The 14,716-nt window shown below is 36.9% G+C and overlaps 1 protein-coding gene across 1 annotated transcript in view; it reads right to left on the reverse strand.

The window, feature by feature from the left end:
- Window positions 1-313: 313 nt before the first annotated feature.
- Window positions 314-14,716, reverse strand: part of kcnj6 (potassium inwardly rectifying channel subfamily J member 6) — a 68,260-nt gene continuing 53,857 nt past the window's right edge. Inside the window, exon 3 of the mRNA XM_083569142.1 lies at window positions 314-3,390. Within this exon, the coding sequence (XP_083425268.1) occupies window positions 3,053-3,390 (338 nt within the window). The 3' untranslated portion in view covers window positions 314-3,052. The remainder of the gene's footprint in view (window positions 3,391-14,716) is intronic.

Here is a 14,716-nt window from a genome sequence, read left to right on the forward strand (position 1 = left end):
AAAGGTGTGAAGTACTTAGTGTCTGTAGAAAGTAACAGAAGTCTAAAGGGGGCTTAGAGGTGAACATTGAGGTTTAGTGGGATATTAGAGCAGACATGCACAGTCAGAGCCAAACACGTCTTCCAATGGAAATCATTTGCACGCTCCAGGCTAAAGCTTTTTGCATCCAGTGAAAGATCATTTGTGCCTCACCTACCACTACTTACAATCGTTTATATATACACATCATACAGAGTAAATTAACTACAGGTAAGGTTTGTACATGCGTAAATATATATAAAATTATAATTATAATTTTTTTTTTCTTCTGAAAACCTAGCAGGTAAAGAAATCCTCTTCTAAAAGGCATAATATACAAACCCGGTCCAAATCAACATAGTATCAAACAGCCATCTGTCAAATGCTCACTCATCTCAAACAAAACAATTATTGAAATATATGTACAAAAAATACAAATGTAAATGCCCTAGAATAGATCTATATATTCATATACATATATAACTTTTAATCTTTCAATTAAAAATCAGAAAATAATGCCATTTTTTCTTCATCTTAATGAAAACAAATGTATCATTTAAAACCATGCAGTTTGCCCAAGCCTCTGATTTAGTCCGACTTTAGTGTCTTTGGGGCACGAGAGACGTGGAAAGCAGGGAAGTGGAAAAGTGATACAGGGGCTTGCAGGAGGCTGTGTGCGCTGCCTGAATTTCAGGGCTCGTTCCTGAGCAGATCTCAGACTGTTGTGTCCAGCTATGCAAAGCAGAGACAGACAGGAAGGCAAAGAGATTGTTTAATGTCTTGAATGAGAGGATTGGGTGTTAAGAGGTCCAAGCTGTGCGCAAATGTGTGTGAGAATGACAGATGTCAGAGTGTGTGTGTGTGTGTGTGTGTGTGTGTGTGTGTGAGTGTTAGGGCCGTAACACAAGGAGAAGAATCTGTGGCAGATAAACATGCATCTGGGGGAAAACATGGATTGAAGTATATAGACAGTAGGACGTGAGGACAACTTACCGAAGTGAAAAACAGAAACCTTCATGCAACACTTATCTCTTTGGTGAGAAATATCACGCAGGCGTTTTCTGAATTGAATGCAGACTTAACACACTGCGTTTCACTTATGTCACTGCATTGCAGCAGTGGCACACTGACATGCAACCACTATCAAATCATAGCTCCAATCTGTCCTCATAATTTTAAAGTGTTGCTGTTGATATAATGAAGCACCCATTATATGCTTCTTGTTTCTTCTCCTGCATATGGTCTAATCTACTAATACATGACTGTTAATAAGACTAAAATACTAACAACTCACAGAGTTGCTTTCTATTACAGATTTTTATGTTTTAACATTAATTAAAAAACATCTGCCACACGTATTGTGTGACTAGGCATGGCTGCTCTGCTTTGTTTCTCCTTATTCCTCCTTGTTGCAAGTTGAAAAAGTAACAGTTTACTGGAAATGTTCAGGTATGTTACTCAGATTATTTACTTCAGTGAAGACACTACCAGCAAGGGTACAGGTTCAAGCTTTATCAGTAAAACGCATGCACTTCTTTAGGAGAGCATCATTCCTGCGTACTTCGTGCGCTTGCTTTTAGGGCAATGTGTTCAGGTGCAAATATACACTCTGGAGGAATATGCATATATATATATATATCTAATGCATGATACAAATGAAATATAACTATAAACATATACTTGGTCATTTAAACTAATAAAAGAACATCAGCTTTGTTGCTATACGCAAACTCAGTAAAAATTTCATTGAAATATGTTCATTCTAATGAAAAGAATTCTGAGTAATTGGTTTACAAAGTAGTTTTATCACACATAAGCAATCATTTTGAAATCTTTATGATTAACAGTTAAATGGAGTGAGACTAAAAAAGGCTCTAAGAAACTATTGTATAAAAGGTTGAGGCAGACACTCCTTGGGAATTTGATGCTTACAGGCCAACCACACCCCTAAATGCAACTCAGGACAGTGTTTGCATTTCAGTGTGGCATATAAAATGCAAGGAAATATAACGACTTGAGAGACTTTTTCCCCCTCATTTTTTATAAAGCAATCCCCCTTCTCACTAAAGAGAAAAAAGCTATGTAAGAGTGTTGTAATGACAGTTTTGCTTGTTAGCGTGGCACATTGCACTTGTGTCACAAATGTAAAGCAGAACCACCAGTGTATTAGATCGGTTTGCTTTCTGGCATAAAATCTTCTCCGTAGCGAAACACCAATCAGAATTTGAAAAAAACGAGCACCAACCAAAATTAATTAAAGAACGGCTCACATCTTTAGAAATATCGGCAGTATTATGTATTAGTCTTGGTATTGTGTGCCAAATTGCATACTACAGTACTGAACAAATAGTACAACAGATACCAGTGTATTTCTTTAATAGCTAATATACATTTATAATTTAGGATTATAAATTTCTGGGTTTTTTTTGTTGTTGTTAGAGATCTCTTTCTCCCTGCATTGGCTTCTCATGCCATATTCAGCAAGTTAAATTGCCACTGGTCTGTGCTAACAAGAGCAACACCTCAAAACTACAATCTAGCTGGTTTTCTGTCAGCTTGGTGTGTCAGGGCACATAGAGAGAGTAAGACTGAGGATAATGTCTGGGCAATATGACGATATAATATCCGCATAACAAATTGTCGCAATATACTTGTCTGAGACATTTTTCAATAATTTCAATAAATTTAATAACAATTGCAAACGTGGAAGCAGATGATTAGATATAAGACGTTTGTTCTGTTTTTATTTTATTTTAAATGGTAAAATGTTAATATTTTCTAAGGATTATTTTATAATTATTTTCCCTCCTTTTTTAAGGGTTTTAAATGCAAGACTACTACTAGCCTATATACTTTGATATATATATATATATATATATATATATATATATTGTATTTTGTACAAATGTCTTTATGTATTGTGCTATCATTTTGTCATATCGCCCACTTGTGTTGAGGATGTCTGATAAATGTATTGTGTAATGAAGACAGAGGAAGCGAACTCTCTGCTCTGCTCTGCCCTGCTCGTTCCACTTCACACTTTGGATTCATTCTCCATGTTGGCAATGTCACCGTTGCGCTCCTGCTCTTGTGTCTCTCTGCTCACTTTCTCCTCCTCGTCATTGTGTGAGTCTAGCAGGCCTTGCTGGCTCAGTTTGCTTGCCACCGACCAGGAGAGGGGCAGGCGTGAACGTGCGCTCATCTCGACCAGCTCGCGTGCGCTGCAGCTCGGTGTGTTTGTCTCGTAGATATCATGGAAGCTGTTGTAGTCGACCTCATAGAAGCCATCCTCAAGCGTGAGCACGGGCATGAAGCGGTAGCCCCACTTGATCTCACTAGCCACATACGAGCTGCGAGCCTGGCAGGTCATTCCTGTTAAGAACAAAGAAAAGCAGCAGTGATGAAAGGTGCATTTCTGCCAGGCTTACACTAATTGATTAAGAGAGAAATTAAACAAAATAAAAAAAAAGCACAGCACAGCCACACAACAACCACAGGATCACATTATTTTAGGAAAATCAGCATAACTGAATCTCAAATTGTACCTCCGATCAATGAAATATTATAAAGAGGGACATGTTCAAGTTCAAGTTCAAGTTTATTTCTATAGCTCTTTTCACAATGGACATTGTCTCATAGCAGCTTAACAGAATTTAAGAATTAAAGTGAATGATGTGTGTTTATCCCTGATGAGCAGCCTGGAGCACTGTTGCAAGGAAAAACTCCATTAGATGTTATGAGGAAGAATCCTAGAGAGGAACCAGATTCAAAGAGGAGTGTGATTATAAATCTTAAAACAATACAAAACACGGGAGAGTGAGAACTATCGTGAGTACTGGAGTATGTGATTATGAGTAATGTCCTTTATACAGTCAGCTGACATTATGGAACCAGGAGCTATTAAGCAACTCGTAAAATAGCTCAACATTTGTGATCATCATAGATCCAACACCAGCTTTTCCATGCCAGAGCCTTTAAACATTCAAAGAGGTCCAATGTCAATGTGTAGATAAAGTGGGATCCAAATGGCGCTGGTACGTCTATAGATGGTCCAGGATTTGCCAGGTCGGCATCTACTTCTTTGAAGGTCCATAATCTTCATAAGGTGGGACACAACATGTACGATCTGTTAATCTACTGCTAAACAAATCTATATGCAGATTTGATCTTTTTATTTATCATGTAATTATTGTTATTTATAGAATTGTATTGAATCACATTCTTTATTATCTGTCACTGTGTAGCCATAGAGAAGCAATCCAGAGTTGTGCATGCTTCCAGGCAGCCCGAATGACCATTTATCACACTGATACCAGGGAGCAGTTATTCACCAAGAAGAGTGTGTGCGTGCGTGTGTGTGTGTGCGCATGTGTGCATAGTGATGAGCACAACAATGAACACTGATTTAGAGGTGAGAGAGTCAAAGTTTTTTTGGTCATCTTAATTATTATAACTCTTTCTCTTCTCTCTCTCTCTCTCTCTCTCTCTCTCTCTCTCTCTCTCTCTCTCTCTCTCTCTATCTCTCACACACACACACACACACACACACACACACACACACACACACACACACACACACACACACACACACACACACACAATATCTAAACTCTGCTATAACCTAAGCAACCAAAAGGAAACCCTTTGGCTCTCTTTTTTAACTTACATTTTTTTTGACCAGCAAAAAAATATACAAAATCTCCCCACTTGATCAAATTGGTCAGATTTGCCCATGTGAGATACAAAAATATGTTTACATAGACGCACAAGGGCTTTAGCAACCTTGCCAGTATCACACTGAGATGTCCACCTACCTAGTGTAATTAAATGCAATTACACAATTACACAAAATTACAGCACTGGTACACAAAACTACCCTCCACAGAAGTACACCATCATCAGGGTTAAATGCATGCCAAGTTAAATTTAGCTACTTTTCATATTACATATTTACCTGTAAAGAACAGCATTTCATAGTTGTTTCAATTTTAAAATCACTACCAATCTGTGAATTATACTTTCACACTGAAAAGGGGATTTTTTAAATTGATTTTATTCATGTATTTATAAACTGACACAAAGCTGAGTTGATGTTACAATTTTTCAAATATCAAATATTAAATAGAAATTGTAGTTTTTCTTCTTTATATTTTCATTTAAAAACATTTCTAATAAAAAATGTATATAAATGTATCTATATTCTTGTTATACAAATCTTAAAACTGTTTTTTTTCCCAAATCGGTGGCGGTTTGTAAGAAGAACTATATAGCATGGTATATATTTAGTGGTAGATGAAGTACCCAATGTGTAATAAAGATACAGTAGGTAAAATATTACTTGTGCTTTCTTTAAACTTTCACTTAAGTAAAAATTCAAAAGTATTTGCTTTCAAATGTACTTAAGTATTCAAAGTACTATGATTAACTTCAGCTATAAACTTTCTTTCGGCTTTCTCCCATTAGGGGTCACCACAGAGGATTATCCGCATGTTTGATTTGGCACGTTTTTACTCTGGATGCCCTTCCTAACGCAACCCTCCCCATTAATTTGGGCTTGGGACCAGCACTAAGAGTGGCTGGGGTTGGCTCCCTGACCGGGGATCGAACCCGGGCCGCAGCGGTGAGTGCGCCACATCCTAACCACTAGACCACCAGGGGACCTTAATTAATAAATTTCGACTATAATGTCCTATTATCTTGTTTGTTGTAAGACTCTTGCTTACTTAACTAGAATTATGTTAATTAGTCAAACACTGATTGATATCTATTAAATGATCATGAGCCCAAAACCTTCTTTACAAATACTTAAAAAAAAAAAAATAAATCAAGCAAATAAGGCCATGGGTGTTGTGGCAAGTTAGAGTCAGGAGTTTCTTCTTTCATTTATGCCTTACAAAATGTTCTGCTTACTGTTGACCTGATGCTGAAGTGTATGCTCGTGCTAGGTAGATACCACCACGCGTCATTCCAAACAAGTTCTAAACAACCCGTGCGCTCTACCGTGATTGGTGGCTTGCTGCGTGCCTGACCAATTAGAGCAAAATGTAGTTGACAAAAAAAGATATTTGACTTTGAAATGTAGTGAAGTTGAAGTAAACGTCTCCTGAAATAAAAATACCTAATTATAGTATACTTTATTATACGTCAGTAAAGTACAGATACTTGAAAAAGCTACTTAAGTACAGTAGCGAATTACATTTACTTTGTTACTATTGTGTCAGCATGGGAATGGTTTGCTTCTTACCTGGAAGGTCGCTCATACCAGGCAACATGGTGCTCCACTGGTGTCCCAAAAGGCTCAGTACTTGGTCCCATTCTTTTCTCCCTCTATACCCAGTCTATTGGTGGAGTCATATCCTCACATGAGGATGACACTCAACTCATCTTTTCTTTCCCTTACCACAGCTTTTGCTAGGATCTCGACATGCTTGACGGACATATTTTCATGGATGAGTGTTCATCAATTAAAACTCATCCCCAGCAAAAAAGAACTGTTGGTCATCCCAGGTGATTCATTTCCAGGTCAAGATCTCCGAATAACTCTTCATGACTCTCTGCTCTCCCCTTCAGTCAACTGTCTCCTCACATGTTGCTAATGTGGTTCGTTCTTGTCGATTTCTTCTCCATAACATTAGAAGGATTCGACCATTTCTTCCACAAAGGCTACTCAGGTGTTCTTGTCATTTCGAGACTGGACTACTGCAACTCTCTGCTGGCTGGTCTTCCCCTGAACGCTATTCGTCCACTGCAAATGATCCAAAACTCAGCTGCACGACTTGTGTTCAACCTGCCCAAGTACTCGCACACCACCCCACTGCTGCGCTCCCTTCACTGGCTTCCGGTAGCTGCACGTATCAGATTCAAAACACTGATGCTTGCCTACAAGGCCAAAAATGGATCAGCACCCTATTACCTCAGAGACCTCATCACGCCTCGCACTGCACCATGCTATCTGATATCCTTCAGCACTGCTCGACTGGTACCACCTTCTCTCAGAATGAGAGGTCAGTACACTTCAAGGCTCTTCTCTGTTCTGGCACCGAGGTGGTGGAATAAACTTCAACTAGATGTCTGAATAGCGGAGTCCCTGTCTATCTTCAAGCGACGGTTGAAGACCTACCTCTTCCTGAAATCACGAGTTGTAGTCTGATTTATTTTAAGATTGTAATTTAGCGTACCAGTATAGATTTATTTATTGGTAGAGATTCAAAGCACTCAGAGCAGTTTTTGCCCTTTATATCCTGGTGAATATGATTAGAAGGAGAGGAAGAGCTGATCTAGGATCAGCGGGTTGACAGTGCTAAGCTGGGGAAATGTGGTTTGAGGATTAGTGTCCTGCACTGCTGGAGTAAAAACAGCTTGGCATGTAATAGTGAGAGGAGGGTCAGTGTAAGGGATGATCAGTGCTCCTTCTGTTATCAGAGGCAAACATATGCATGGCGTATGAGTTTTCCTGCCATCTAATTCAGTCAGTGCAGTGTAGCATAGAGTATTTTACTCAAACATCTTTAACTCTATTGATTATGTTTCACTTTCATCTTATTCATGACTTATTTCTTTTGGTCACTAATTATGTACTGTTATTGTATCTGTCTGCCTGCTTTATCTACAGTATCTGTATATCTGACTGCCTTTTTGTCTTTTCACCAATGCATCAATCCCACCATTTATTTATTCATCCATCCTTTTATGATAGATGCACATTTTTAAATAATATTCTTTGTGGGGTTTTTTTTTTTGCTAGCAAAGCAGAACCAGGCAAGTGTCAAAAGACCATTGGCTGTGAGGTAAAAAATGATGAATACATGAATTATGTAAAGAATCTGTGCTCGCTCCTGTTTCTGCAGAATGTTTTCCCACCTCTGCGTGTATGTAGTCACTTTACAATTACATACAGTATGCGAGGCATGTTCCTCTTTCTCATCACCATAGCAATAGGTCACTCATGGAAGATGCTGCCAGCTGTTATTTTTGTGCCCTTGCTTCAGTTGACCTTACTGACTCAGCATGGCTGCAGTGCCGTTTCTATCTGCGTGGGTGGTGTGTGTGTGTGTGTGTGTGTGTGTGTGTGTGTGTGTGTGTGTGTGTGTGTGTGTGTGTGCAAGTGTGAGAGATGCATGCTAACAAGCAGTGTATGCACATGTATATGGCATTTGTATCAATATTTAAGGATGAAACAAGATATTAATTGTTGGATTACAATGTATGAAATGCATTTTCTTAGATGAAATGAGACTGAGCAATGATTCATAATATAGGAAATATGGCATAACAAGTCTAATGATTATTGCAAAGTAAGTCAAGATTGAACAGTAAACAATAAATGAATAAATTACTGATTACTGATTTTTAATTTATTAGCAGAATACCTAAATAAATGTATCAAAAAAGGTGACGTTCATCTATCTATCTATTAAGCTCTATCACATTTCCTTCATCATAATATACACAGCTTAAAAAATATGTATATATATATATATATATATATATATATATATATATATATATATATATATATATATATATATATATATATATTTTTTTTTTTTTTTTTTTAATAGGATGTTTTAAAAAAAAATTAAATATTCTTAGTAATAATAAGCTAAGTGATCCATCTCCACATTGTGGTCGTTCATAAACAACTGGATTTTGCTTGGAAGAAAAAGAAACCTGAACCAAGTCTATAAAAAGACATCACAAGTGTAGTGAAGAACAATTATCTTCCAGAAGCTGTACTAAATCTGCTCTATGCTGGAAATATTAAATATCTATAGACCAGACATCAATGTGACCTATTACTGATACTCTACCAAAACTGTAAAGACCAGCACCTCTGTTCCATGTAGACTGGTGATGGGGAAAAAAAAGAGAAGCAAAGCCATAATATTTCTGAGCCTATCTTTCTTGGGGAACAATTAACTGCTCTTTGTACAGCACCACTCTTTCAGAGGAAGCCCAAAGCAGAAAACTTCCAACTATCCAAAGTGCTCTTGAAGAGGATTTTTTCTAAAAGTACAGCTTTTATTCTCAGAGCAAGAACTAAATGTCTGTGTGTAAAAAGTATGTGTTAGGCAACTTAACAGTTACATTCGGCTGGCATTTCCCACAGGTCTGCAATATATTTTAGCAGTGTTCAGAGGATTTTTGCAAATCTTTCAAGTCCAATTTATATTGTGCAAATAATAATAGTGCAAAGACTAAAGCTGAATGCTTTAATGCCTTATCTCCTGCCTCAGTTTTGCCAAATTGAGGCCTGCTAACTTCATGCCCACACCCTCAGCACACTCTCACATCTCTCACGTCACCTGGCTCATTGACTGTCTCCTGAAATTGACAAAACAAAAGTTTGATTTTGAATTTCTTCTAACTGTTGGATCCAGTTGTTATTTATCATTAAATTAATATTCACATAATTATTATTGGGTTATTTTTGCATTTACTGCCTCATGTTTTTTTTGGTAAGTGACCAAATATTCTCCTAATTTGATAATTTGCTAGTGAATTCCTGCATGTGTTTCCTTCGAGACACCTTAAGACAGGATATCTTTTCTAACTACCACTTTTACTATACAATATGTCTGAAGGAAGATTTGTTAGAAATCAGTCAGTTGATGATATTTTAAATGCTGTCAGTAGTGGCTGAGTGAATAAAGACTCTAGGATTATTGATCAGAGGTTGGTGAGATCATGACACTGCAAAGCCACTACTGAATTCTGGTATAACCAAGCTGCCACTGTTGGTTCCTTGGGAAAGTTCATTGCTCCTCATCCCCTATGCTCAGCCTGTAAAATAACTTTCTATATATGGTTTGTCTGCCAAATGAAAGAGGTAAATGCTTTTATACTGCACCACTTGGATACTGTATACAGTTTATGCTCCTATAAGTATTAATTAATTAATTAATTAATTCATTCATTCATTCATTCATTCATTCATGTGACTTTATTAAAATGCAGTAGACTTACAGTGTTCAGTATTACTCCTGGATACATGCCTAATTCAGATTACTTCAATCAAATAGTCTTAATAATTAAACAAAGCCAAGCATTTGGGTGCAATCTGAAATCATATAGCTCTTCCAAACATTATATAGACTAAGTAATAATGTAAATAAAAGTGTGTGTAGCTGAAAGAAATCATGTCTCCATGGATGTGATGGAAACAGGAAATAGATCAGCATTATGCAACTGGGACATATCTAGAGCATGAAAGAATGCAACAAAGAATCAATTGTCACAAAAGTTATGTCAATTACAATAAACTGGTCGAGTACTGCATACTGTTCCTCTTTAAGGTGTGTCCAGCACACTCAGAATGTGATACATTGCTTGTTCAATGTGCAGGGCTCAAATGCTACAGGATACCCAATGTATATCCTCTGACCACAAGACTTGCTTTTTGAAAGACATGTTTAAGTCTTACCGTGAGACAATTACAAAGAGACGATGTAAATGTTTCATACCATTTAGAGAATTAGGTTTGATCATCTTCTTTGCAATTAACTTGACAAAAAGACAGAAGGAGGAGCTGGAGGTGGCGAAGTTGAAGATGCTTTTCATGACAAGGATGGTCAGGATTAGAAATGAGTTTATTAGAGGGACTGTGCAGGTAGGACGTTTTAGAGACATGGTGAGAGGCCCGATTGGTCATGTGCAGTGGAAGACATGGGGTATATCGGTAAAGGAATGCTGAGCATGGAGCCAGCAGGCCGGAGGAAAAGAGGAAGGCCAAGGAATAAATTTATGAATGTGGTGAGGGGTTGCTTTCTAGGGTGCAGTTATCTAAGAACTATTAAATTATTTTTCTAGTCCCATTAATGATCAACATTTGCTGTGTGAAATTCACTATATTTTCCATCCAAATCTGCTCTATTGCCGCATCTGTTTGATGCCAGAAATGTGATCTGTTACATTTCTTCCCACGTGCAGCATCATACATTTCTCTCAGCTGGTTTCTCCCTCTCTGACAGTGAGACTGACAACATTACCTGCAGAAGCACATACTTCAAATCCACAAGAGTTTGCCCTTAACCGGGAGAGCTGGAGTATGTCTAAGAACTCTTGAACCAGAATTCAATTTCTCTCAGTGTTCCTGCAAGCTGTACGTTTTCACACTACACAGTCATGTACAATAATGGAGATATTCGCTCCATATATTCGAAATTGATTTTTGGTAAGCTTGCATGTTTTGCTTAAGGCCTACAGTTACTGTTTGTTGAGCTGAAGCTTGTTGGGGTCATCGGTTCTTTAGCTAAGCATTAAATTTCAGATGTCAAATGTAGTACTTGGAAATCTGTCTGTCATGAAACAAGATGAAGGTGGATGCAAGTGCTAATAATTTAAAACTTAATAGATAATTTAAAAGTTTTAAAACAGTAGCGGGCCATAAGGTCAGAAGATCATGGCCTTCCCTGCTGGCCTAAACTCTATCAGAATCACTGTTTTAATATATTTTTGTCCATGAATATGTCTTAAATTATTCCCTAGTCTATTCTCTTCATTTCAGCTTTTCTCTCAGGTGCAATGCTGTAGCTGTGTAAGTTTTGGTTAGAGTTTCATTTCATTTTAAATCCCAGGAAAACCATAATGTATGGAAAAAATACACTGAAAACCCGGAGTCATTTCATGAGGTAAATATTGATGCTTCTGCTAGTGATGGTGTATGCAGGTAGCACAGCTGTGGCTGTAGTGAAAGGAGACTAGTTGAATTGAATGTTGATTAGGTATTTTTGCTTTAGTATAACATCCATTCAGTCTGTGATGCAGCACTCTGTTATACTGCTTTTTTTGTATAATATTAATGGTTTCCATAGCGGTGGGTCATAATGATGGTATTAAGAGGTGAACTGATTCAGGTAGGGCACCACCAAAGGCCTAGATGTGAAATGCACGACCCACCACTGAAAACCGGCCCCAATCCTGACAATGTCCTTCAGTCAATGAACAAATTTCTAAAGTGGAGGCTCGTTGACATGAAAGCCTGTTTACAGGTTTATCAAACTCTACTCATGTGCATGGTCATTGACCACTGCAGGTGTAACTGGGGAAGATTGGATAAACTGTCTTTGCAGAGTGCTAAAATTTTGCATTTGAAAGACTGTTAACCATCATCTGCATTTGATTGTTTAGCTTTTTTTTATTGTTCAAATTACATGGACTAAGCAACTGAGTAAACTCCTTGAACTAGCTTTAAAATCACCTTCACAATAGAACTCACCACCATGTAAACTTCTTCTTCTTCTTCTTCGCCACAGTGGATCATCCGTCTCCATACCCCCTGTCCTCTACATCTGCCTCTTTCAAACAAAATACCTGCATGTCTTCCTTCACCACATCCATAAACCTCCTCATCGGCCTTCCTCTTTTTCTCCTACCTGGCGGCTCTGTCCTCACTATTCCCCTATCGATATAAACTCACCACCATGCAAACAGCTTTCTTTAAGTCTGGTAAACTTTTTTTAGTCACAGGCCTCAACTTAAAGCAGTGTGATACATTTTTGCTGAGTAAGAACCCATGAGACAGCACTACTGTCAAATAGTTCTCATATTTGTGCAGTGTGAAATGCACTCAGTGCTTATGTGCTTCAAACAGAGACTTTATTTGTGGTGTGGAATGGAATTTGTCTTATGTTACGTTTTTTCCTATGGGAAGTTATTCAGCAAATACTAAAGAAGGTTCCCATACACATTTGTAATTCCACAGGTATAAAATTATTTCTGGTATATCATCATTGTATGCTTGAAAGGCTGTTTCTATGCTTTATTTACATATTTATTCAGACCATTAGTTCCTATATCTCTTGTGGGCATGGATAGAAAATAGTGGGAAATAGGAAATGTAATAGGAAATGTACTTTTCTTTACTACATGTACACAATTTTTACACCAAAATTTTTTATTTAGACCCTTAAAGTGCCCATTAGGACACAAAAAGGTTGCTTTTTCTCTTCTAAAGACAATAATCGTATGCTATTTATTAATAAGACATAGTTTTGCATCTAATAATTGCCAATTCCTCATCTGCTGCAACCTTAAAATTTTACACAGTGTTATTAACACTAGATCAATTTACATTTATGAATGGGTAAGTCACTGCAACCCTAGGATATGTATTTCAGGGTCCTAATCTGGTGTCCCATTTGCCTCTCTAGAAGGCTCGAATGCCATCAAACTTGATCAAGCTAATGCTAAGATAAGTTATCAGTTATAAATTTTGAACCTGGTATCTTTGCTAATGTCAGGTTAGACTAGCATCGATTCCAGTAATGAATATGCATTGTTTAGAAATTCCAGCTAATGCTATTTAGTTATATAAATTTTATATTTTTATTTTACTACTATAATTTTTTATTCTATTATACAATGTTGTTCTTAATAATTCATAAGCTAACTATGTGGCATTAGTGATGCTAGGACAATCAAACCTACAAGACTAAATGATGTTCTCAGGCAAAACTGCACACTTTCTACAATCTTAAACATTTATGTACTTGAGTAAATTATATAAAATATATATAAAAGTATATTTTATCATTTTATTTGAATGTTTAACTGGCATCTTTGGCACATATACACATATAGATAATACTTTCAGTTAAGTATAATTTCTCGATATTGTTCCACCTCCGGGCCCTGGGAAACCTGAAGATGAGGTAATGTTTTTTTTCCACACTAAGTCTCTCTCCATCTCTCAGGTGGGTATAAAGACCACAGTAATTTTCCAGTTTTAGATAGGAAGGTGTCTGATAACTGAGAAAGAACACAAAAGGATCAGCCTAAAAAATGATTCACTGTTGTTAGAGCAAAGGTCTTTTATAATAAGTGTCCTTTACATTGTCATCAATCATCCATTTCATGCATATACTCACCATTGTGCAACAAAAGTACATTTCCAGAACCTCAGCAGCAGCAAATGTGTTTGTGCTTCATTGTTTTAAGACATGCACAAGCACAGAGAGTTCAAGTAAAAGAGAAATGACTCACAAGTCTTTACCTTTTTCGAGTTCCCCCATACTCTAAAAATTAGAACTGCACTTTATGGAGGGGGGCCTCTATGACATTATCAAAGGAATCAAAAACTGCTAAGTGTACACTAATTTTATAAAAAAAAGAATTGTGTATATATATATATATATATATATATATATATATATATATATATATATATATATATATATATATATATATTACACGTTTTTGCACCAAAATCTTTTAGTACAGGGCTTTTGGTTGCAGAAATGCAATCCTTTCTCACATGTGAAACATAATTAAAAGCTCTTTGTTTAGCCTCTGCATCACACCTTGAGTGTATTTTTTATTATTGAACTTAAAAAAAAAATGTTTTTGCACACAGCTTCATACAATTAGTTGCTTTGAGAGCCGTCAATCAAGCTAGAGCAGCAATGTGTACATCATCTACACAGATTTGTTTTTATTCATACTGCCTTACAGTCACACTAGGCTTTGAATTGGATTTCATTTATTTCACTAATAATTCCAATATGAAGGATAAGCTGTACATTTTGGTTCAATAATACCATCACAACTTTCTGCTGCATCAGCACTGCTATAGGCCATCTGCACATTACTCTGTAATTCCAACATTTTAGGTTACTGTATTTTTTCAGATAGCTGTTGCTGACTGCAGTAGTATGAACACTTGGGGAAAATTTTTTACAAAATCCACAAAACATATTAC

This window comes from Silurus aristotelis, assembly GCF_946808225.1.
Source record: "Silurus aristotelis genome assembly, chromosome: 18".
Classification (NCBI taxonomy): domain Eukaryota; kingdom Metazoa; phylum Chordata; class Actinopteri; order Siluriformes; family Siluridae; genus Silurus; species Silurus aristotelis.